General features: G+C 28.9%; 1 protein-coding gene across 2 annotated transcripts in view; it reads left to right on the plus strand.

Moving 5' to 3' along the window:
* LOC107445839 (zinc finger protein 423) overlaps positions 1-26,781 on the plus strand; it is a 301,190-nt gene that overhangs the window by 199,771 nt on the left and 74,638 nt on the right. For both annotated transcript variants that reach the window (XM_043038701.2, XM_043038700.2), the window contains exon 4: positions 14,595-14,809. In XM_043038701.2, coding sequence (XP_042894635.1) covers positions 14,595-14,809 — 215 coding nt within the window. The remainder of the gene's footprint in view (positions 1-14,594; positions 14,810-26,781) is intronic.

The raw sequence follows: 26,781 nt of genomic DNA on the forward strand, positions 1-26,781 counted from the left end.
CAATGGTAATAATTGATCCAAGATAAACAATACCAAACAGAGATAAGAAAAATCGTAAAAGATGAAAAAGGTAAATTTCATTGTTAATAACAGTCGTCTGTATTTGTGAAAGTTTTCCAAACCCTGACTGTTAGTTTTATTCTCAAGTCCTTCAAGAAATTTGCATTTGTTGAAAAAAAACCACTTACCTAATATTATTTTATGTCAATTATTATAATCTCCTCGGGTGAATGAAAGTATATTTATTAATATATAGTATTCATTATAGTAGATCTAATCTCTAGCTCTGCTTAAAAAAACTTATTGGAATTGGTTTCAGTTTCTTTATGATAGGTTATTTCTATTATGTTTTTCAAATGTTTTTAATAATAAGGTCGCGAGAATCTTCGAAAATGATAATAAAACAAAAACTTTCTTTTAGAGAAAAAAAGAAAAGAGGGGGAATTCCGGGCATTTGGATAAAACGCGATAACACTTTATTATCTTTTTAACATATTAAAACCCTATTTTCATTCAAACAATGAACAATGAAGACATGATAAACTAAATGAGCTTCCAAAGAATAATATATTTTAAAGTTTTCTCCTGAAGAAAAAAAAAACAACTCCAATATTATTAAAATTTACACATTTGAAATGAATATGGCTAAAAAACTGGTTAAACTTCATTTTATATATTACTACTAAGCTTTCATATATAATGATGAATATCTAAATTTTTATCCATTTCCTGAATCATTTATCTAAAAGATTACATATCTTTATGGAATTTTAATATTGTAGTTCATGTTTTAGTAAAAAGAAATACAGCTTATAAATTGGCATTTCATAAAAATAATAACCTATTATTATAATATCAGTGTGATATTGCGTTCAAGCCACCTTCTAATTCAATATAAAACTAAAATTAAAAAAAAAAAAATTAGCATGGAATATACATATATAATTCTATATAATTTTAAAAAACGGGATTTTAGCGTGTTTTACTTAACCCATATATTAAAGCCTGAAATTTTTTATATGCAGTGATGCAAAAAACACTTTCATTAAAAAAGTGATTTTTTTTATCTAAATGAATATTTTCTTTGATTAGCTACTACTTGATTTTTAAAAAGACTAAAAAAATATTTACTTGATGTGAAAACAGTTATTTTTCAAATTAGAAGAATTTTCAAAGAATTTTCACGATTCCCATGACGAATATGTCACGCTAGGTAAAAATGAGTTAATTTGACATTAAATATTGGACTTATTAGAGCCATGAAGCGAATTTGTTTCTTAGAATTCTATTTAATAACTAACCAATGTGCTTATAGAATTAGTATCCAAGCAATTGAACGTGTCTATATAATTCTATAGTCTTAAATTACCATTAATATTTATGTGCATATTTTACATGATTAACGATGGAATCTCGAACATGTTAGAATCATGAAACATATAATTGATTCATGACGTTTCTATTTACCATTAATTAATCGATATTTTTATGTAATCATTATATACAAGTATATCAGTTTAGTTTCGTCGAAGCTTAATGCAATATAATTATAAACCCTATTTTCTTTCTATAGTGATACTTTATTTTATCTAACTGCCCCTTAGAATTTGTTTGCAGATAGGTTCTTTCAACTCAATACCCAGAAACACCAGATATCCTGAAAAGTCGTGGGTTTTTTCTTTCTTCTAAACCCCTCTCCTTAACAATTAGAAAATGTGGTCTATTATTTCCTTTGTCCCGAGATAAAACTATAACTTCAACTTAAGTAGACAATGCCACTATTTCAGTTATGTTATTTTTATTATAGTAATTACTATAGAAAAGTAATTTCTGCATTTTAGTTGGAATTCATGACTAAGAATTTATGGTACTTATGATTAAGTGCACAGGTAGACAGACCATCTGTAATTCAAAATAATTAAATTTACAATCATTCTAAATGTATTGTTAGCCTATATATTAGCCTTTATACAAGTTATATATATTAGCCTTGTAGTAAACACAGTTGACACATTTTGTTTTGTGAGATATATTGTCCCAATCATACTTACCATTGGGATAATATGCCCCATTAGTGATAAAAAGATAAGAAAAATTTTTAGGCTTTTTTTTTGTTACTTCATAACGGCAACTTCTGGTGAGAATAAATAATTCGATGCGCATACATTATTTTTATTTTTTATTTCCATAAAATATATAGGTATTTTTACAATATTCAAGACGGTTGGTACATATTGTCCCTGGAGACTTCCGGGAAAACGGGAAAAGTGGACAACTTTAAACTCATAGTATACTCCTTTTGATATGTCAGCATTGCATAAACTGCTTTTCATACTTAAATTTTAATGCTGCTTGAGTCGGTACGAAAGGGTTAAACAAAATGTTATTCGGAGGCTCAAACAATAATTAGAAAGCATAAAAAAAGAGTAGAACATAACAAAATAAGATGCTTAACAATTATATAATGTATTTAATAATTTGTTCTATACTTTAATTATCCTGTATCCTTACAAAGGATGCTCAATTATATAGAAAACTTGATAAACCGATTAACTAAAAGTGAAACTTAATGTAAGTACACTGCGACTTGTGTCTTCTGTATGGATCTCGGCATCAAAACAACTAATTTGTCCACTAGACCTATCTGTATATAATGCTTCAGACACCAAAGGTGATGTGATTTAGGAAAAGTGCGAATTAGGCAAATATTTCTTGTATAACCACTTAAAGAATCTCCCATTCTTTATGCTTTAATGAGTCAATGAAGTTTATGCTTACAAGATTTTATTATTTATTCACACCATTTTATTCAATTTTCTTTAAATATTTTTTTTTAAATAACTGCGGAGAGTTTTATATATTCTACAACAGGGTACGACTTGTTTTGATAAAATGTTATCTAAATACAATTTTAATGGTTATGTTAATATTTATAGCAAGCTTTATTAGTTTATAAATACCGTTAAACTCGGATTTTTTAGCTTTTTTAAAGTATCAAAGTTCAGAATAAACTGTTGAATATTGATATAATTTTATTAAGTTTCGAGTGATGAAAAACTATTCGGAATAAAAAATGCGTTCTAATTCCTCATTTTTATAGGATACCTTTATATGATATTAAATGCCTGAAATAAGAACTTTTTCACTTGTTTGAAGGGAAAAGAAACAGAAGGGTTTCGCAAATAAAACTGAATTTTTTTTTATACAAAATAATTTTTAAAATAAAGTTTTTTTTTAAATGTTATGTTTTCACACGAAATAAAAAAATAAATATTATTGCAAAACATTTATTTTTAAATTCGTATTCGATGCTGAGACATAAATTGTTCAAAGTTTTGGCAGAGAAATGCCTAAAAAACAGTACAAATTTCGCCAAAAATGAAAAATATAGAGACATAAATATCAGACTTAAGATAAATAAAAAGGAATATATTTCCAAAAAATTTATTGTTAGAGTTCTAATTTAACTGAAATACCTTTATTATAAAAACATTAGTAATATGCAGAAATATGCAGGATCAACAGAAATATTTTTATGCAGAAATATGTAATATATAATATTGAATTTATCACTCAAAATAATAGATATTTTATTCTATTTTTATAATTAAATCTTTCAAAGTTAGACTTCTGAAATGCAAATTCTGAAGTTTCTGATTAAGAAGAAAAAGTCTTAAAGTAACTATTTATGAAATTCTTTTTACTTTTTGGTTCCGGGTTCCCGGAATGATATTAAAACATTCATGCAAATTAATAAAAAAATCGTATTATTTTTTCGATTGTATAACTTTTTTTAAGTCATATTATTTAATTCTTCTTAAAATTGTATTTTATTTTCGAACTCCATTTTTAACAGTTTGCTCCTCATTTTTGTTTTGTGATTACAGCACCATGTGCGTGGGCAAAATGCTACAATCTGTAAATCTAACAGTTTTTTTTTTCTGTAAACCCAAATCTGCAATAATTGTTTTATTTTCTGATTAAGATTCTGAATTTACCATCCACCCAACCACCAGAGGGAGGGGGTGGCTGTTGAGTTTAGTCATCATAAAATGCATGACGTTAAAATAGTTTAAATTTCCTTTTTTTTTATGTTAAGATTTTGATACAATGTGTCTTTCTCAAAATGTTCGACAGTTTCTATACTTCTCAGCAACTCTGTTTATTTGTTATATACAATCTAATCAAATCAGTGTTATAAGATGTTGTTGCTTGGTCCTAGAGTGCGCTACAGTTTTATTGTGACTAATACTTTTGTAACTGGCAATAATGAGTGTAAATAGTTTCGAAAAATGGCTGCCATTGACGTTAAAACTGTTAATTTTCTTTAAAGAATTGTGCTAATTAGAGGCCATTTCGAATATTTTTAGTGTCAGGTGACGGAAATTAAGTGAGTCTATGTGTCAAGATGTGAAAGAGTCTTACTACGAGGTAAAAATTTTGTGTGATGAGTGTAGTGTTTTGAAATTAATTGTGACGTGTTCCATATCATTATTTGTCTTTATATTAAAGAGCATAATTGTGGGGCTTGTTTGTGCATCTGGAGTAAATATGAATATGAATATCAAAACATTAAAAATGAATGAATTAAAATTTTTTGCGAAGTATTTAGGTCTAAATGTTCCAACGAGTGGCAATAAGTAGAATCGAAATAGGTGTTATCTACAAGAATAGCAGTCATAATAAGCTGAAGCGCCATCTAGGGGCAAGTAATAACACATAGGATGGGCCTGGCGAAAAAACCGCTGACGAAAGTAACTCCTAATACAATTATAACCTAAGCACATTGTAGAAAGAGTATATTATTGTCTATCCTTTTGATAAAAAACACTATATCAAAGGAATAAAAAAAAATTTAATAGTGTCAGTAATTTTTTATTTATTGACAAAAATATTTACCTTTGTGATTCATACTAATGCACACAAAATTTCGATAAAACTTATATTAGTTCTGTAACTATTTTACGCAAAACTTTTGAAACAAATCAGTAAAGACATCGAATTCTTGAAAGATTTAAATAAATATTGGTTAAGCTTTAAAGTTTTTTTTTTTGATAACTATAAAAGTGTAATTTAATTACAAATTATGACAAAAAATTTTAAAAAAACTGTCAAAGGAAACAATTATCAATTTCATCAATTAATTCCTCAATTTCATTATCCTCAAATTTATCAATCATGTTTATTTCATCTGTCCTCTTTTGATTTATTTAATCAATCCTCTTTTTATTTAATTTATCAAAGCTATTTTTTTATTGTATTTTATCAAACCTATATTTGTACTTGGTTCACTTTCTTGTTATTCTATTTGTTTAGCTACTTGTTTTTTTTTTAAATCTAAAAGTTCAAAGTTTTGTTGTTTCTAATAATTTTACGCAAAAGGAATTAAATAAAATATTTATTTCCAAACAGATCTATTTAATAGTAGCAAGATCTTTCTAATCGTTGATATTGTGTTGCTGTATAGAAAAATAAGTATGGCTCTACCACTAAAATTTAAATAAATAGACTTTAGTCCTTCTATCTGTTGCAACTTTTTTAGCACCCGGATATTCCAACCACTCACAAAGTTTATCTTAAAACATATAAATTCAGATTGAGATTAAACATTTCGTTATAGATTATGCATTTAGATCTCAAACATTTCAATTTAAAATTATCACGTTGAAATTTAACATTGAGACATGAATCTGACACGATGCATAAAACAATACAATATGAAGCTATTATTAGCAGTATGATATGAAGCTGTCAGAAAAAGCTGGAATGCAGAAACAATTCAGAATTTTAATGCTTCGAAAGGTCGCAAAAATTGTTTCAAAACTTTATAAACCGCCCAACTTATTTGAAAAAAACAATTAATACCAATTTAAGAGCTTTTATGTTGGTTTATTTTATTTATTTCAAATTATAGTCTCTCACTTTGTTAAGAAATCTCTTTTCCGAAAAATAAAATGTGCTTAAAGTTGAAATAAAAAGAATGTTTAAGGTTAAAACTTTCTTATGATAGTTTAAGGTTTAATTACCACATAAAAGAAGCACAAAAAATTTTTCCGCACTTCACACACTGTTTTTAATTTTATTGTTCTTCAAGCCTCTGGAAATAGAATGATTGATTTGACATTTTTAAAAAAATCACTAGACTTCAAAGATATAGAGATAAGGATAATAAGTTTATAAACAGTTTTTGACGGCATTTATAGTTTTTAAGACATTTAATTCTTAGTAATAACGAGGAATCAAACATGAATAATTTAAATTTATCACATTCGTTGCATTTTAAAACTTTTTATTCAAAACAATCTTTTCGAAAAACATTTTGTATTAACGAAAAAAACCTTACAATTGGTTTATCATATTAATTTCTATGAATAGCAGATTATCGCTTTATAAGTTATATGTTTTTTGAGAAAAGCGTAGCTAAAGTTGAAATAAGGATTTAAATCAGAATTTTTTAAACCTTTTGGTGGAAGGACCCTATAATATTTACAAAAATTTTGAGGAACCCATTGCGCAAATCCGATAAACGAGCAAGTGAAACTGACAGTTTCTTCACTTGTACTGTGATATACTTTTACAATTTCGGATAATTAACATCGTTTTGATTTTATGGCATACAGCAATGTGAAGTAGCGAACAATGTGAACAGTAAACAATATAATGAAGTAACAATATGAAGTTCGAATAAATAACAAACATGAAACTATAATGCAATAAAAAAAATTAATTGGGTAAACTCTTAATAAGTCAATTCTTTTATTATTTATGGTATTTCCAGAAACATTGTGTAACAATATTTGCTAATTGTAAATTTTTTTTATTAAGTTTAGGAAATATCAAAATTGCTAAACTGTTTGGCAACAGTTGCGGCAGGTTTCGTGATCAATTGGGGTTATGACCCACAATTTAAGAAACTCTGGTTTAAATGATGATTTATCAATTTAATAATGAGTATAAATTATAATTTGAACTTCAAAATCTTTCATAGTTTATTCACTCATTTTTTAAAAAAAGTTCATTAGATCAGAGGAATTTAATCAAACATCAAAAAAAATTATAAGAATAATTCTCGTGAAGTTTAAAAATATTACATAATAAATGACGATAAATCTAAAATGTAAGTATGTTATTAAAATTTTATGTTGCATTTTGATAGTGATCAATGAAAATATACAATATTTCACAGAATACCAATGTGTAGTTCTTTCGAATAAATCCTTTCTTTATTGAAACCTTTGTATCTCTATTTACTTCAAAGCAATTTCTTTTTTTAATACTTCCTATCATTATCTTATCGATTGAGTGTAATTCCAGATCGAATATTACATCATTAGTTCTACATTATCTTCTTATAAAGACGTAACAAAATTACAAAAAAAAAAAAAATAATATAAATCCAATAGGAAATCACCTAACTCTTTTTTCACAGATCTATCGATTCTCTGGAGGGAGCTATTTCAACTTTTTAACACCTCGATATATCAATTACCGACAAAACTAATGAACTGAGATTGAGTTAGAAACATTTCAATATAATGACGCTTTCTCGGTGAGCCGAAATATCTTGAATGCTGCTGCATTATTTAATGACAGACAATTCCCCCCAGACCCTCCCCTAATCAACCTAGGATGAATGAAATAGTTGATGGAGGAAAAAAAAAATTCGAAGAAATTCAAAATTGCATAGGTCATAACTTCACCCAAGTAATCTGATCCCGAAATTGGCGACCTTGATTAGAATGTCTCGTGAATTGGCGACTGTTGGAGCTTCGAAATTACCTGAGCCTGCGGGCTTGATCAGTAACAAAGACCGATGCGAGACAATTTTGGACATATATTAATTGAGCTACAGATATACAGCCTTGGCGTGAGAAAGTCTGTTTCAATTAGACCGGAGAGTGCGTCTATTGTTATTAAATTTATATTTAATATAGATTTTTTTCTCGTTCGATTGAAAGATAAGATGGGGTCAATAAACTAGTAATTATGGAATATCTGAATATTTAGCCTATTAATGATAAAATTAATTTATAATAAGTAATGAGATTTTTAATGTAGCATTCTTTTTTCAGTTAAAAATAGTTACCGAGTAGCTTTTTTAATATTTTTTTACTTTATTTGTTTTCGACTATCTGTATAATATCCCGATTGTTTAAAAAATTTTATTAAAGAATTGCTAATGATTGAATTATTATTGAATATTTGTTTGGAAATGGTTTTCTAATTTAGATTAATAAGTCAGACTATTAATACAGGAATAAAAAACTACATTTACATCGATTATTTTTTATAATAGTAATTAAAAACCTAATATAGACTAGGAGAAAAAGAATGAAACAAGCATGTAAAATTTTCTTACATCACAAAATAAAATACACTGAAAAATTACATAAATAAAACAAACTTCAATACCATCTGCTCAAAATCATTTCTCAACAAATTTTATCTACGTAAATGAATAGTTAATGCATTTGTAACATTACGTTTGGAAGCAGTTTTACATATTTTCTAAAGTTTTGAAAAAATTAGTCATAAATCTGTGGTCTTTTCGTTGTTTTTAAAAATTACTTTAAAAATTTTTTTTTATTAAATGGTATATTCTCTACGATTTGTAATTATAAGGATATATTCTTTTTTAATTTACCAATGTAAAATATATTTGCACTGATTTCTAATTACACTGGTCTATTTTTTTAATTGGTTTGTCATAAATCAACATGTTTGTATCGATGCAGAATTACACTTATCCGTTTTGATTTTTTTTCTCAATTTCTTGTTGATTTATTTATTTCCAATTATTCACAAATACACTGATACATTTTTACCATTTCATCATTAATTAATATATTCACATAGATTCGCAAATACACTCATCCATTTTTTAACTATTTCTCATTAACCAATATTTTTTTTTTATTTCCAATGAGCTGCACAATCGGTCTTGCCGATGAGCAGACCTAGTGCGTTCTCTAGAGGAGGTATCCACTCTTTCAGGACCACCACAATGGGTGAGATACCGTTGGTCATGTTAATTTGGACGTCTAGTTTCTGCCACACTAGATGGCAGCACCGAGACTCTATTTGGATGCTAAAGTGCACTAGGAATTTTAATTTTGCCGGAAGTGCAAAGAGCCAATAAGACACTCCAGGGATCTTTTACATGCCGCATAATCATACGGCATGGCCGCTGAGGATTTTCTGCATCCCGAAAATCCGGTGTCTGGGCCGGGGATCGAACCCGCAGACTTGGGCTCAGAAGGCCGACGACAAACCAACTGCGCCACCCAGCCACCCCATTAACCAATATATCATCATTGATTTGTTATTGTAAATACATTAAGTCACTTTTGAAAATATTGAGAATATGCTTTGATTGAAAGCCGTTGTCTTAATCAAGTTATCATTTAATTTTGTTTATCTTTATCGTAACAACTCATGAAACTTTAATCCCTTTATAGATTAAAAAAAAGCAGCGCGGAAAAAATTGAAAATGATGGCATTAAGAATTAATTAATGATAAATTAATTGCAATATAAATTATATCAGATATATTTTTAAATTATTTCTGAGTTTAAAATTGTTCAGAAGTCTAAGCCAAAGATAGTTATATACTAAGAAACAAATTAAAAATTTCTGAATTTCGTAAGAAAAGTTGGCTTCGTATCAGCTCTGGAAGTTTGGCAGAAAAATTTATCTTTTATCATAACACATAGATATGTACTAATAAATAAAAAGTTGTTCATTATACAAATCTGAGAAACTGACGGAATTATAAATAATATTTTTGTTTCAAAAAAAATTATAATCCAATATAACACAAAAAATGAGCATAAAGAAAGAATAAAGAGAAGTTTTGAAACTTAAAAGAATAGTTGGCTTCGTGCCAACGCTGGAAGTAAGTTAGAAAGTTTCTCTTTTATCTTGATTTGCACATGCTAAGAAAAGGTTGTTTATTATATAAAACTTAAGTATTATAAATTATGTAAATTAATAAATGCATATGCTTGAAAATAAATTATAATCCAACATAACCTATAAACTTTACCTTCGCATTTAAAAAAAAAAATTGTATAAAGAATTTCTGAACCTCCTAAGAAAAGGTGGCATCGCGGCAGCCCTGGAAGTTAGACGAAAAAGTTTCTCTTTTATCTTGACTGACACATGAGCTGTGCGCTAATAAAGAAAAGGTTATTGTTCATTATACAAATCAGAAAAACTGACAGAATTATAAGTAATATCTTTGTTTCAAAATAAATTATAATCCAACATAACACTTAAAAAATGAGCATAAGGAAAGAATAAAGAGAATTTCTGAAATTGGTGAGAAAAAGTTTCTCTCTCTCTTTATTCATTTATTTATTTTTTACCAGACTGGCATATTTTAATATAAAGATTGTTTATTATACTGAGCTAAAGTATTTTAAATTATGAAAATTAATAAATGCATTATTGCAACAAAATAAGTAGTGATCCAACAAAACCTTAAAAATTCACCTTTAAATAATTAAAAAAAATATTTTAATGAAAGAAGAGAACTTCGCAAGAAAAACTGGCATAGTGCCAGCGCTGGCAGTGCGGCAGAAATAATTTTTATTTTATTTTGATCGGCACATGCTGTGAGAAAGAAAAGGTTTATTATGCAAAACTGAAAAATTGGACTTATAAATGATGAATTTTAATAACTGAATAAATTTGTTTCGAAATAAATTATGATCTAAAGTAATCGCTAATCTTCAATATTTCCGGTAATCTTTTTTATTTTGGAAATATGTACAGGGTGTCTCAGAAGGTCGTGTACAAACTTAAAGGGGAGGTAGAGAATATCGTTAGGATCCACAACTACATAGGCGGAAATCAATAGGTGGCGCTGTATGCGAGCTCTCGAAGTTAGCACTTGTGGGTTCCTTATTGTAGACGCCGACTGCCTGAGCTCAACCTGAATCGTTTTATAGACGCCGATCTGGTGGATATCCTTTTTATCTACGGCCTAGCCAACAGAAACAAACGTGCTGCTGTTCGAATTGTATCGGGAGAGATATCCATCGAGGAGCCAACCGAATCATCAAATTTTCGCTCGGGTGCACCAGAACCTAACCAAACGTGAATCATTTACAATTAGAATGGATGGTGTTTTCTGCACTAGGGAGCGCTGCAAGCTCTATACCGCTTATACTTCCGGGTTACTGTATCCGGTATATTTTAAAGCCATTTGGCTCTCAACGTGATCATTGTGTTTTGAGATTCTTGCATACGTGGTATTTGATTACTTATTGCTTGTGTTTACAATGCTAAAGCTGCTAACGCTAACGTAAGATGGTGCACAGCTTGCAACAAGAACAAATAGTAATAAACAAATGGAAAAGGGTCAAGTAAGGACGGCCAAAAAAGCGAGTTATTCAAAATCTAGCAACCATGTCACCTTTTTTAACATTATGTATATATGAATAACTAAAACAAATTTTCACTTCTATCTCACCAGAATTACTTAAGAACATTAATCTCTTACGAAATACAACAGATTTGAGCTCAGAAATTATCTAATTTACTTCTTTTAGTGAAAAAAAAATTATCCGTTTGAAAATATCGCCTCGCAGAATAAGCTGTAGTAAGCAGTTGCAAACTTTCTAACCGGAACTAGAGCAGGTATAGAGCTCGAGATTGTTATTGTTTACATTTATATTAAAAACACCTTCCATTGAAGTTACTAAGCAAGGAGGGGGGGGGGGCAACTCGAACACCCATATTCTGTCTGTTGCATGCTGTGAACCGAAATCTTGATACCAGTATACGGGAACTTGCCTTTTGCACCGGAGTATCTCGTTCAAATGTCCATCGCGTACACCCCTTTAGTGTTCCGAGAATTCAGTTATTACAGCAGGATGATCACTCAGTGAGAGTCGCGTTTGCTCAGTGTTTTCTACACCAGAGTGCGGTGGATGTTCAATTTCCCAGTTCCGTTTTGTTCAGTGATGAAGCAACCTTTTCACGTGAATGGGTGTTCAATACGCACAACACACACATGTAGACCTACATGGAACCCGAACACGAGTAGAACAAGGCACACACATCACCGTTAAGGTCTGGGTGGGGTATCGTGGACGACAATTTAATCCGGCCATACATCTTACCACCTCAACTGGAAGCCCACAAGTGTCTCATCTTTCTTTACAAAGTACTTCCAGAAATGCTTAACAATGATCCCGCTCCTGTTAGATGCAGAATGTGGTTTCAATAGCACATTGTGCCATCTTATTACGGAAGGTGTGTACCAAACTATTTGGAACGGATATTTAAAAATTGGATTGGGAGTATAGGTCCAATATCTTGGCCTCCCAGATCACCTGATTTATATTTCCTCTTAATTTTTTTCTCTAACGATTACATTTTTAAAATTACGCGAGCTCACCTTCAATTACCTTTGACTGTAGCTTTTCTGTATTACTCCCATCACCGCAGAAAATGAAGTGGATAGTAAAGTTAATTTAGCTACGGAACTAGCATTATGGAAAGTTTCACTACTTTGCGTATAGGGTGTAATTGTTTTGTGTAAGTTAGAGACGTGAAAGTTTTATGACGTAATTACTGCTGTAAATGTTTTTGTATTAAGAATTCTTTAATTTTCAATGATTTTCGTTAAATTAATTCTTTTTCAAAAATTTGAAATACATAAAAAAGACTGTTTTGTTACGTTTAGAAAAATATTAATCATTCACTTCTTTTTAATTGAAAACTAAACATGGTAACGTAACTTTTTAATAATCGGACTTAACATTCACCAAAGCAGTTATAAATAAATCATTTCGTCTAAATTACTTTTTTTTAAAAACGAAACTTTTTTTAAATTAATTTTTGTACAACTTTGAAATAAAAGAAACAAGATATTGCGTGCCAAATTTGATTCATTCGAACCGGATATCTTGTTTTCTTTAATTTAAAATCATTTTGACATTTTGAGTTAAATTAATGGGAAGGGTTTCGTGTTACTCATCCATCATTTGACATTAGTTATTTCATTTCCTGTATTTAAATTACCAGTACGAGCTATATCTCATCAGTTTGACAATTTAAATATCATCCAATCAATTTTGATAATTTTATAAAGGAGTATGCCTTAAGCCTGACAAGCATTCATTGATATCTAATGAGAATGATTAGTTGATTGTTGATCATTCCAAAAAGGATTTATGTAAAGAATATTTTTTATTTGAATAATTGTAGTTATCAATAATCCCTAATAATGTACATGATAAAATGGACGTTTTAAGAACTAGGAATACTTATAAAACAGTTCAATAGAAAGTCCTATAAGTCTAAATGGCAGCTATTATCGCATAATTTGTTGACAATTAACTACTGTTTATATTTCAAAACAGTTATTTGTTATGATGTTTGAAATGGCATTTAAACATCTGTCAGTTTATTTTATGAATATTGTATGAGAAAATGGATATTTAATTTTTCTCACAAATAAATTGAGAGAAAAAAATATTTGAAGTATATCTGTCATAATATCATATCTAATCGAAACATGTTAGTAATTAAACAACATACACAGATTTGATAATTAACAACTGTTTTTCTTATAAATAGTTATATGTCTTAATATTTGAAATAACATTGAATAAATAGTTTATTTCGTGTAAAATATTCGAAAAAAGGGACATTTAGTTTTTGCCTTGAAATTAGCTGAAGAAAAAATTTATCAGGATCATCTTACAGAATATCAACTATGATCTCACAGAAAACCATACTAAGAATATTACTAAAATACTTCTTAGAATATTACGATACTTAGAAAATTACTAAAATATTTAAGAGTCTAAACATAGTTTCACAAATTATAAAGACAAAAATTTATATTTTTTAAAACTAAAAAGTAACAAGAACTAAATTATTAAAAAAAAATTACAGAATATTATGGTTTTTTATTCTTAAAAGGAGCTCATCTAAAGGTTTGGCGGAAAGTGCGGGTAAATTGGAACATTGTTTTCAACTATTTCAACAATCTTCATTGTTTTTATGTATCATTGTAGTTTGTTGTGCAATTATAACAATTTTTAATGTTTTTTATGTTTTAATTTGTATAGTTAAGTACATAGCTATAACGATACAGGGATTAATGATCCCAACGTGGTGAGCTAGGTTCGAATCTCAGCGATGGCAGGTCGATATGAATTTTGCTGCCGGCTCTCACAAACCACAGTGCTGACGTAAAATAAGGGTTAACACTGGTCTTTGGTTAGAATCCCTTGCCATACGTAGGAGGTTTTGTAGTTTTTCTTTCTGTGTAACGCAAATGCGGGTAACTCTCTCAAAAAAGCCCTTTATGAAGGCTAGTTTGTTTTAACGCATCGTCTAAGTGTTCTTTTGTCTTCTGTGTCAGGTTGAAAATTGCAAGGCTACGGAGTTGAACATTGGTAGTCCTAAACTACAAAATAAGTCACCGTTTAATGGGTTTTATAAAATAATTTTAAACTGTCAAACGACTCTTGAAATTTCGACAAAAAATGTTCCTTTAACAAACTTACTAATAAGATTTATTGCTTATATTAATCAAGAATTATGCATTAAATGTTTGTAAATTTTTGTTGTAGGGGGCTCAAATTGTGGCAGAGGAAGCAGCTCTCTCCGATCATCGGACACTCCAGACGACTTGTCACTTTCTCCTGGAGACTGTCCGACCCCCACGTCCGGAGATCCAGACACAGAATTGTCGTATACGGTCGGAGTGACCGAGAACACGCCGTATGGATGTCAGTTCTGCGACAAGGCCTTTCCTAGGCTTAGTTATCTCAAGAGACACGAACAGGTAATGTTTTAAATATGTTGGTCAAAAATTAGTTTTTAATTTAAAGAAAAGTATTGTCTCTTAACCTAGAAGAGTTTTATGAAAAACATGCGAAATGACATTTTGAAAAATCTACTTGTACATACAAACATCAGCAAATTGTTTGCAAAATATGTTATTAAACTATCAATACATAATTATAAACTGTAATTGTAAATATACAATACATTAAGTGAGATTTTGGAAAACCTGATGCATAAAACATTAGCGAATTGTTTAATAAACATAACCGTAAACAGGAGAACATAAAGAAAATTTGTAAATTGTTTACAAAACATAATTATGTACTGTAACTGTAAAAAGGACATGTTATATGACTGTACTGCTTGTGAAGTGGACTGATCGTAAAGACACGGTTCCCAGTAGAATACCGAATTTAAGCATCACCGGCTGCGGTCAGTAAGCGGGTGGGTGACCACTTTGATTTGCTTGGATTAGGATGCGCTTTGATTAGGATGCATGGTATTGGTCCTCGTTAAGCTGTTCTACCGTAAAGTGCTCGACGTCGCTCGCCTACCGAAGGGGTCGTTGGGCTACCAAAGTGGAGGAACCATCCCCTCTGCAAAGGATCAAAATTGTGATGGCATGTCTTCGGATCATCCTCGGTGATGTTTCCCAGACAGTTGCCAATAGCCCGGTATGCAGCTCTAGTGAGATGCAAATAAAAATACCTACCTACCTGCTTGTGGTTAAAAACATTAAGAAATTGATTACAAAACACAAACTGTTAAGTAAATGTTGGAAAATCTTCTTACGCATAAAATCATCAGTAAATTGTTAACAAAAAAAATGGAATTGTTAACATATTTATAAAATAATATATGTTTGAAGTTATGTTTCAAAATACGTTAGGTTTCAGAATTGAATTTAACATATTTTCCCACTAAGCTCTTAGTCTTAAAATTTATTTTTATTATCCGTTTTCCAACTGAATTTAACAGTATGGAATTTTCAAAACTTTAACTATTACACGATGTTATCATAAGATTGGAACAATACACAGGCGCATCGTCACAACATTCTTACTAAACAAATAGCTCTCCAGAATAAATACCATTCCCTCCAGTTGGAAAATGATTCTACCAAGCATGATTGCATAAACTAAAAAATTTTGAATTAATATAAAATGTTACAAAACGATGAATCTTTAACGATATGGTGTGATTTTTTACTAAAAACATGATGTTTTATAATTAAATCAACTTGCTCTAAATTTACGTAAATATGATATCTGTTGGCAACAAAAAATAAAATGTCTTGGATATACGTGATAAAATGTCACGGATATCGGTGCACTGTCACGGTTAGATGTCACATCAATAACTTATTCGATAATTGTATTCTAAAGATTTAACGATTAAAGATTTTAAAGATTAAAGTTCTTTTGCCAAAGAAAATAAAAAAAGTCACTTTTAAAGTGCCTTTCACTCGAGGAACAGAGCCATAATTCTAAGCTTTCTATACCATCTTGCCGTGAAGGCTTTTCTTTTTTGGGGGGGGATCCCCAATTTTCTTTAGTTTTACATTGATTGATGGTAAAACAGATTGGAATGATGGTAAACAGATTGGAATGATGGTAAAAAAAATTTGTACTTAAATTACACCAAAATCAAACACAAATACCTAAACCTTTTTATTTCACATTTTTTGGAAGATACTGTTAAATAGAATAAATATCTACCAGTAGTTTATTTGTGATAATTAAATAAAAAGGATAAAAAGCATATTTAAAATTTCCCCTTCCCGTCTCCCCTCCTTTAACAGTTGCGGTCGGTCGGGATATCTCGTGTCTATGATACAATGACAATAACTCTCTATTACTGACCAGAAAAATGTAAATTTTCAATGTCAAACATTCAAATGTTAATCGTTAATTAAAATAATTGATATTGATACTAATAAATATTACGATTCAATAGTTTAAGTGTACTATGCGTGTCATTCTCAAATTAATCATTATATATTCTTCGTGTATCCTCATACACGTGTGATTAGTTTTAAAATCATTAAAATGTCATTAATAATAGTTTAAAATCGTTCTATTATTTAATCCATCTTTGTTAAGCATGAACTAGCTGCGTATTCATTTCATTCAGTTTGATTTATATTTGTTTGGTGTGATAATTATTTTTAAATAGTTGATCATACCAATAGATCATACCAAATTTGCAGATATAAAAGGAAGTACGTAAACTTCCCACTGTTAACCAGACAGCAATGGGTATGTGAGTCATTATATCTAAACCATTGAGAATAATAATCAGCAGTGTATCTGTGCGCAACAGAAAAAAATACAAAACAGCCATAATCTGGATTTGATAATAGTCGTTCTTAACAAAAATAAGATCTACGCCAGCTGCGTATTTTCAAACATCATTCCCTGGAATCATTTTGGCGACTTGGCGTGATTTAATCATAAAGATGAAAAATTAAAGATGCTTTATGAACGCTGTAACCCTAATGCATAAGTTGTTTACGTTGATGAAATGAAAAGAGCCGCGATTGCTCAAGGCATAGAGCTTTTGCCGTTCAATAAGGTGAACCGGGTTCGAATCCCAGCGATGGCTAGTCGATAGGAATTTCGCATCCAGCTTGCACCTACCACAGTGCTGACATGAACCATCATCAGTGGTAGATTGATCATGGGTTAGAGTTCTCTTGCCATCAGACTAAGCGTGAGAGGTTTTTGTGGTTTTCCTCTCCATGCAACGTAAATAAAGGTTAGTTCCATCAAAAAGTCCTCCACGAAGGCAAATTTCTCCCAACACTTGATCCAAAAGTTCCCTTGTTTTCTGGATTGGGTTCAAAATTACAAGGCTACGGAGTTGAACATTAGTAGTCGTAAACCCAAAATTGGGTCGGCTGTTCAACGACGGTTAGAAAATAAAATGAAAAAAAAAATTTTTTTTAATGAAAAAAATCTAATTATCTTTATGTATAGGCATTTAAATATATTTTATTTTATTTTTGTACAAGATCATAGAATTAAGTCAACAAATTTAAGATTAAAATATATCACAGAGGCATTTTATTTTATCAGAATACGTCTTTGAAGATTAATATTTTTTCTTTGTAGCTTACAATTTTACTATATTGTTGTATATCTCAATTTCAATATATTTTATTTTTTTCATCTTAAATTAAATTTTTTTGTTAAAACATTTTCTTGTTTATAAAGCATAATTTAAATTTTTAGTCAATCTAATCAGTAACATTTGCTTCAATTTAGTCAATCTTTTTACTAAACACTGAGGTTCTAATCAGCTTTCAAAACATTTATTTTAAGCACTATTCATATTTTAATTATTATTCTTAATAATAATTTTTCAGTCCAAATAGGAAAGTAAAAAACTTTTAATGATGTATGAAAGAAAAAAATAGAATAGCCTCAATAACAACCTTGAGAATAATTATTTCTTAGTAATGCTAATTTCAGATAAAAATTATAATTTTTTCATTAATACTTGAAATTTTCAATTTTCTTTTCTTTGTTTGCTGAAATTGCACGTCTGGAACATAATATTCAAAGTTGTTATTGAACATTTTTTATATAATTATATCACATTTTACTATTGTTTCTGATTTTTGTTTGCCATAAATGCGGGTAATTTATAAACACAGTTTTTAATTTGTTATTCCTACTATTCCAATCAATTTTTTTTTGGCAAGAACGGGATGTTTAAGCTAAGTGTTTTTTCCTCTTTTTCTTTAAATACAAAACTAGTAAGAAAATAATATGAATTAAATTTATGACACCAGACAAGTTTCTATTACAGATGAAATCTTACAATTTAAAAATGAGGTGTTTCAGGTGTAAAGAAAATGTTTCTTCATTATAATAATTTTTTTTCTCAGTTCATACCGTTAAAATTTTTTAACTGAAATAGTTATGAATCTTTTATTCATACAACGTATAAGTTTAGAAATTTATAAAGTGTAACTGAGAAAACATAAAATTGAGGAAAAAATGCCTCACAAGTCGTATCATGTTTTTAAAGCCACTTTTCATTCACCATTACAAAACAGTATGCAAATATAATAAAACTAAAATAAACATTTACGTATATCAAATACAAAAAAGTAAAGAAAAAATATCACACATGTTGCAGCACCTTATAAAGTCGCTTTTTATTTACCAATTCGAAACAGTATGTAAATATTGCAAAAAGTAAACCTAAATTTACGAATACCAAAAACAGCAAAATAAGGGGGGGGGAATGTCACACAAGTCGTAGCACACCTTTTAAAGTCACAACCTACCACAGGATGGTATTTGCCCATAGGTGGTAGACACATTTACTCCATTTTTTCCCTCTAATCGTTACAGTTACAGTAGCAACAATTTGTCACATCATTTAATCTATGCATTCCATGGAGAGGTGATTAATAACACATCTAAATGAAATCAGTTCGCCCATGAGATCATAATGAATGTATGGACACTGGGAAACTCGTATCACAGCTATGGGTCAGGTCTTCTGTCTCTCATTAAGTCGTGAGAGCTTGCGACTAATTTGAAAGCAATAAATCAATAACAAGAAGAAAAATTATCATTGCCAATAAATTATGAAAGGAAAATTAACCTTTCTAGTGTAGATTGGGATCTCCAAACATTTGTTTTATCTGGCAACTTCCCCGATGTAGTAATTTTATTTAAATATTTCTTGCATGCATCAACTGTATGAAATCTTTATAAGCAATAAATTTGTCGCAGCATTTAATGACATAATTTTAAACGAATATTTCTTAAATATATCGTCTCCGTTGAGTCAAGCTACCCCAAAAAACTCTTCGCTTCCTTAATTTTGTTAAAAACAGACAAAAATAAAGCATTCAGAAACAAAGTCTAACAACTTAAGATCGTTTACATCAGGGATGAGAGTAGTTGGAAAGTAAAAAAGAGGAAATTCAAGAATGAATATATATATATATATATATATATATATATATATATATATATACATATATATATATATATATATATATATATATATATATATATATATATATATATATATATATATATATATATATATATATATATATATATATATATATATATATATATATATATATATATATATATATATATATATATATATATATATATATATATATATATATATATATATATATATATATATATATATATATATATATATATATATATATATATATATATATATATATATATATATATATATATATATATATATATATATATATATNCAAGCAACACAGTATAACTGATGACTCACTTGTCCAGCATTCCCGTGTTATGGTTATCTTGCCCTCTAGCGGCAACGCTGTGACGCAATAACTCATTTGCATAAAACTCTGAGGTGGTCATAATAATTTGGCCACTCAGTGTATATACAAAAATTTGACAAAAAAGTGCAATTTTTAAACTTGTAAACCATGTGATTATAAATCCCGATGATTAATTTTAAAATTGCATGAATATATAAATATGAACATGCATGATTTTAAATTAAGAGAATATGAATCCCGAAATGAAGCTTTTAAATCACGTGAATATGAAACTCTATATCGAATTTAAAAAATGCGAAAATACAAATCACAATGCGTAATTTTTAAATAGTGCGAATACGAATCAGACTGTTTAATTTTTAAAGCACGCATAAATAGGAAAATCGATGTTTGATATTACAACCGCAAAAACGAATCACAACATTGGATTTTAAGCTCGCGTGAATACGAATCGCTACATAGGGTTTTAAAAGCGCGTAATTACAAATCGCGATATTGGATTTTTAAATCTCGGAAATAAGAATCGCAATGTACGACATTTAAATCGCCTGTTTAAGAATCGCAACGTTCAAATTTTAAATCAGGTAAATACGATAATCAATGTTTGAGGGAGGAATCAGGACTTCAATACTTTCGCTTCGCGGAAAATTTAATTCCTCATAAAATAATTTCAGCGGAAATTAGAGGGGAAAATGGAAAAATCTGAAAAAAAGGGGATATCCGCGAATCCGCGGAAGAATCACATTCCTGTTACATGCTACATGTATCAGAAAATAAATTCTATAAATTATAAATAAGAGTATTTATCTCACATAAGCGTGCTCCACTTCCAGGCTGCTATTTGTATCTTCTGCGATTTATTACCTATTTCTTCTTTATTACCTATTTCTTACCTGCGATTTATTACCTATTTCTTCGTGATCTGATGGAAATCTAAACATTAGAAAGCCACTTTTTTAACTGTTTGCCCAATTCATCGCTGCAAAATTACCCACATCAATAATTTTAAATGTCTGAACGGGCATCAAACTCTCGCGCTGATGTTAACACCACGTAACTAGCGATCTAGTTTGCTCCACAATGGCGGACAGCTCAGTTCTCACAATAGAGGAGCTTTACCGGGAAAGACAAAGTATGATATTAAATAAAAGAAACATTTAATTATTTTAGTTTTATTAATAGTGTTGGTATATGTCGTTCAAGGTTTGTGCATTATTTCTAACTGCTGTTCAGAACTGATAAATTGGTTTCTTTTTACCGTTCCATACGAAGAACAATTGGGTACTTGCACTTCAAAAATAAGATCACGAATACCCACACATGTGGCCTATGACGTCAGCACCAGATGCTCTTTTATAAGCAAAATGGCGTGTTACGGTTGAGCTAAGTTTCCCCACACAAGTTGGAATGTTAATTAACGTGAAGTTAATTAAATACTTCGCTGTATCGCGCATCAAATTTGCTGAAATATAATTATTTCTTATCTACGTCTTTTACTTAACTTAGATTTATAATTTGTTTATGTATTTTATTGTAATCGCGATACATTTTTGTTTTGGATAGATGGTAACTTCGATGCATTATTAGTTTGTTTATGTTCCAAATGGTTTAGAGCTTGTCTTTGTGTTAAGTAAAAAATATTAGGTGAAAGGATCGAAATCTTTGTGAAAGAATATAGAATGTGTCACTTAAGAGAATACTTGGCATACTCGCTTGGTATACTCGAACTAGAATAGAAATAACAGTTGCTAGCGTAAGCAAATGCCACGCGTTTCAACAACCTATCAGGATCGAGATCCACACTTCGTCACTTACAGGTATCCCATTATTCAATTAGTAGGTAACAAATTTGTTGCATAACTTCACTGCAAATTTTTGCTGAAATCGCTCTGAAATGCAATATACTTTTTTAAGTATTTCTAAAATACATCAATTGTGAGATCTTTGATTTTTCATTTAGTGTAAATATTTCTTTATCACGATTTTGTCGCGTCATTTAATGTTATAATTTTACTCACATGTGTCTTAAATGCATTATCTCAAAAATCTTAAAAACGTATTCTTATTTAACTTTTTTTAAAATACATCAATTATGAGATCTTATATTTCATATTGCTTAAATCGTTCTTGAATGCATAAACTATGAAATCATCAAAACTTAATTATGTCAAAATATTTCTCGATGTCAAATATAATTATGTCAAAATATTTCATCTTTATTGTGCAAACACTAAATTTTTCGTATTCTCTAATGACATAATTTTGTTAAAATTTTTCATATTAATCGTCTGAAAAATTTAAAAATTATTTTTTTTTAAACTTATAAGTTTGAAAAATAATACGCTTTAAAAACTTAAAAAAACTTATCCTATATTAAATTTTTCTAGTATACATCAACTAGGAATCTTTTACTTCAAGTTATTTGCATTTCGTAAATACATCAACTAGGAAATCCTAATAGCGTGTTTTTATTAAATATTTAATGAAGTCTTCCTACTGATTTTTTAAAAATATTTCTTGACTAAATCAGTTATTAATTCCTTTTAACATAAATAAGTTTCAATATTTCTTGAATTCGTGAATTATAAATTATCACAACTTTCCTATAGCCATGATTTTCCTCAAAGTAGTTTTGCTTAAATAATTGTGGAATGCATAAACTGTTAAATCTTTAACGCAGTTATGCTTAAATATTTCTTGAATATATAAGCTAAGGGGACTCTCGTGTAATTCGTACCACTGGTAGAGTATTGAGGGTTATGAGTTTGATCCTTGCAGCCAATAAAAGAAAACTGGCTTGCAGTTTGAGGTGCATCGTAAACTTGCCTTGCTTGAAAGACCTCTCATTGGCTGTGAAGTAGAATTTTGAATAGAGTGGTTAACTTAGACTGTCTACAAAAATTACGTGGCATTTCTATAACTATAACTGGCCTTAAAAGATAGATCACTGGAAAAATTGCAAAAGGAAAATGAATCACTGGTAAACTGGGTTATTCTATGAAATCATTATAACGTAATTTTATTAAAATATTTTTCTAATAATTCCGTATTAAATCTTAAAGCTTTTTTTTCTAAATAAACCGTAAAATCACCATGAACTAAAATTTATTTGAAATAAATCATTATTACAAGACATTACGGAGGTATGTAAAATAACGATGGAATAAAAAAAAATAAGATTCAAAATTTAGTTTGAGAATTACAAACTGGTAAACTTGTAGGAAAAAATAACATGTTTTGTCGATCTGTAGCTTGCTAAAATGCAACTATAGATTTAAAACTTAACATGTTATTCATGAAATTGACGCAAATTTTTTTGCGAAATTCCAATTCGTTCGAAAATTAAAGCAAATTTAAATACTTTTTCGTGATTTTTTTAAGAAAATTTATTAAGAAAATTTTTTCTTTTACGAGATCTTTATTTCTTATTTTTATAAGCTAGCGCTCGAGTAGTAAAATCAAAAGTAACTATAAAAAAGAGATTACCTGTTTCTAGATGTAAATATTAACATTTATAGTGAAATTTTTAAAAAATAGAAAAAGCTTAAAGGGCGATGAAAACTGTTCCCTGCTTAAATCGTTACAAATCTCGTCAATAAGTAAAATTATTTCTCTACATTCCTTTCTCTAATTTCTTTTCAATACTGATGATTACTTTTCAAACCTAGGTAATCGTTTTTTTTATTAGGATGAACATATTTACAAACTATTCTTACACAAAGCTAAAATATTTATGTATTTCAAAACAAAATGCATTTTTATGCAAAATATTACGTTTACGAAAAAGAAACAATAGTGAATGAGAATCAATTACTGATTTAAGCAAGCGGAGCTGACTAGTCTGTTTAAATTTTTCTTGAATGTATCAACCGTGGAATCGTTATAACATGGAATTTTGTTAAATATTTCTTTAACATATTAATTAGGAGATCTTTGCTTTATAAATTTTTTTGCGTTATAATTGAAGGTAAGCGTAATTTTTTTAATTTTTCACTAAGACGATTTTGATTTGAGTGCTATTATTCATATTATGTTATGCATTTAATTTTAATTGCTTTAAAGTCAGGAAATGATTTGCCATTTTTTACTTTTTTTAAACATAGAAACATAATTTTTACAATTTATAAGTATAAAAACATTTTAATCAGTGAATGTAATAAATTTTTATTTGAAACGAAGTAGTACCGAAAGTCAATTTGTTTTTTTACGATATTAAATTACCGTAGGAGATTATTCCCAGTGATATTTAAAACGGTAAAATAAACTTTAGTTTACGTCAAAACTAGTTGATCTTCGATAATTTTTACAGAGCTACTAAAAATTAAAGACGAATAATTTGCTTTCAGAAGATAATTCATCATTCATATTAACAACAATTAGTATTGTTTCTCATTTTTCAAGACATAAATACAGTCATAATTGTCAAGCGCAAATGAAAAACCACTTATTTATGCAATCAAAAACGATCAATTATTTACAATGTAAAAACAATACCGCTTTTTCATTTGAATATTTACTTCTTATTCAATAGCATGACTTATTAGCATGAATAATAAATAAAAAGTATTACAATAAATAAAATGTATTAAATGTATTTAATTATAAATATTACACTGTATTTTATTTAAAGTTGCATGCTTATTGCTTACTTCCCAATACATTTTAATCATGTTTATATTTTTACAAATTTACTTAACTTTTGTAAGCCTATTTGTTTTCATAAAACTATCTGAGATTCAAATATCTTTCAAAAAAAGATTTTGCTGTCATAATTTCAACCAAGCAATCACCGACTCTATTTTTAGCCAATAAAATAAATTTTAGTTTGTTTTTATGATTGATTAAAAATGCGGGGATCTTTAATGATGGTTATTAAAACCTGATGACTAATAATTTTATTATTACTCTTAACTCATGATTCACAAAAAAAAACAATTCAAAAAATAATATTTCAAGACATGAAATGACTTGGTCATCAGTGTCAAATACAAATGAAAAATCATTTATCGAGCAATCAAAAAACTATAAATTATTTTCAATATAAAAACAATATCGATTTTTCATTTCAATATCTATCTTTTATATAAGAGCATGACCTAATTAGTATAATAAGATGTTGAATAATACATATTTTATTTAAACCTACATGCTTATTAGCAGTATACACTAATAAAATTAATAGTTTTCTAGCTGAACAAATACCATTTCAAATCCTTAAGACTAATAACTACTTAAATAGTACTTACGAATGCAAATAATCATTGGCACAGACATTGCCAGCAATAAAGGATTATGGGTAACCAATCATTCTGTCATGGTTGAAATTTAAGGTCTATTGAATCTTTTATCGGATTGCTATTTATGAAATAGTCGTAAAAGTTGGTTAATCCGATCCCTGAAATTTAGGGTAAGAGTCAATACATCTATAAAATAAATTATCCGTCTATGTCGATTAATTTTTATTTACTTTTATGCTCAATAAATGTCCAGTAAGATCATTATCAGTCTAGCTACTTTACATCTGTAGCAAGCCGTGTCTAAATTACTTAAGTCGATCGTAAAATTTAGGTTTTGATCCTTCTTTTTAATTGGGTGACTATTTAAAAGGGTGTCGTTATTAAATTGTTTCATTTAATTATAGTTTAAATGATGATAAGGCAAGTATTTTATTTCAAATGCCTTTTTAAAAATGAAAAGATCTTTTTTTTGGTATTTTTTGAATGATGCTTTGGACATTTAAATTACTTAATACGTACACCAAAAAAACTGATTACAAAAAGATTTGTTACAGGATTCAATGTTACAGTATTATTACAATATTGCAGAATATAATAATGAAAATAACAGGATATAGTATTGTAAATTACAGGATGCAATAATGTGTATTATCGGATATATTTATGTAAATTACAGGATGATAAAACAGGATATATTTAGCGGAATGTCCTTCTTAAGCTCTTAAGTAATATCTTAAAACATTTGGTGTACATTAAAGATGAAACGGGCTAAGTCCAATTTCAACACGGGCTCGGACTGTGACAGAAGTTTTCGAACCCAGATAGGCTCAGGCTTAAAATTAAGATTATATTCTATTTCTTTCTACTTTCTAACTAAACAAATAGTTAAAAAAATCCTTTTTGCTCAGTTATTATGTAAAACAAATGCAAAATTAGTGCAAATATTAAGAAATAATGTAACTCGTGATCCATAAATCAGTAACTTTAATAACACATTTCCTCTAAAAATCATATCAATCTCTGGCTCGAATTTAAGATCTTCGAGCTTAAGCCTCAAAAAGGGGAGTTTAAAACTCATATCTAGCGTACATGTTCAGCTGAGAAAGAAATTTCGGCCTTAGGCTAGGGCTTTGACAGACTCCGACATGAAAAAATTCTATCAATCTCGGACTCGAATTTATGGTCTTTGGACTTGGGGCTCAAAAAGTGAGGCCAAACTCCTTTCTAGCGTATATTCTCAATGCAGTTTAATACTGAAAGTTGTTGGTAAGTGAAAATTTAGTACTTCAAGCATAATGTGCGCAATAAATGATTGCATCAACAGACTGTTAAATAAAGTTTCAACTGACCATTTAAATAAAACTGTTAATTATTATTTACAAATGCGACCAAATATTGCCGTTTATCTGATGTTCTAGTTATTGT

This window comes from Parasteatoda tepidariorum, chromosome 10, assembly GCF_043381705.1.
Source record: "Parasteatoda tepidariorum isolate YZ-2023 chromosome 10, CAS_Ptep_4.0, whole genome shotgun sequence".
In the NCBI taxonomy this organism is placed as follows: domain Eukaryota; kingdom Metazoa; phylum Arthropoda; class Arachnida; order Araneae; family Theridiidae; genus Parasteatoda; species Parasteatoda tepidariorum.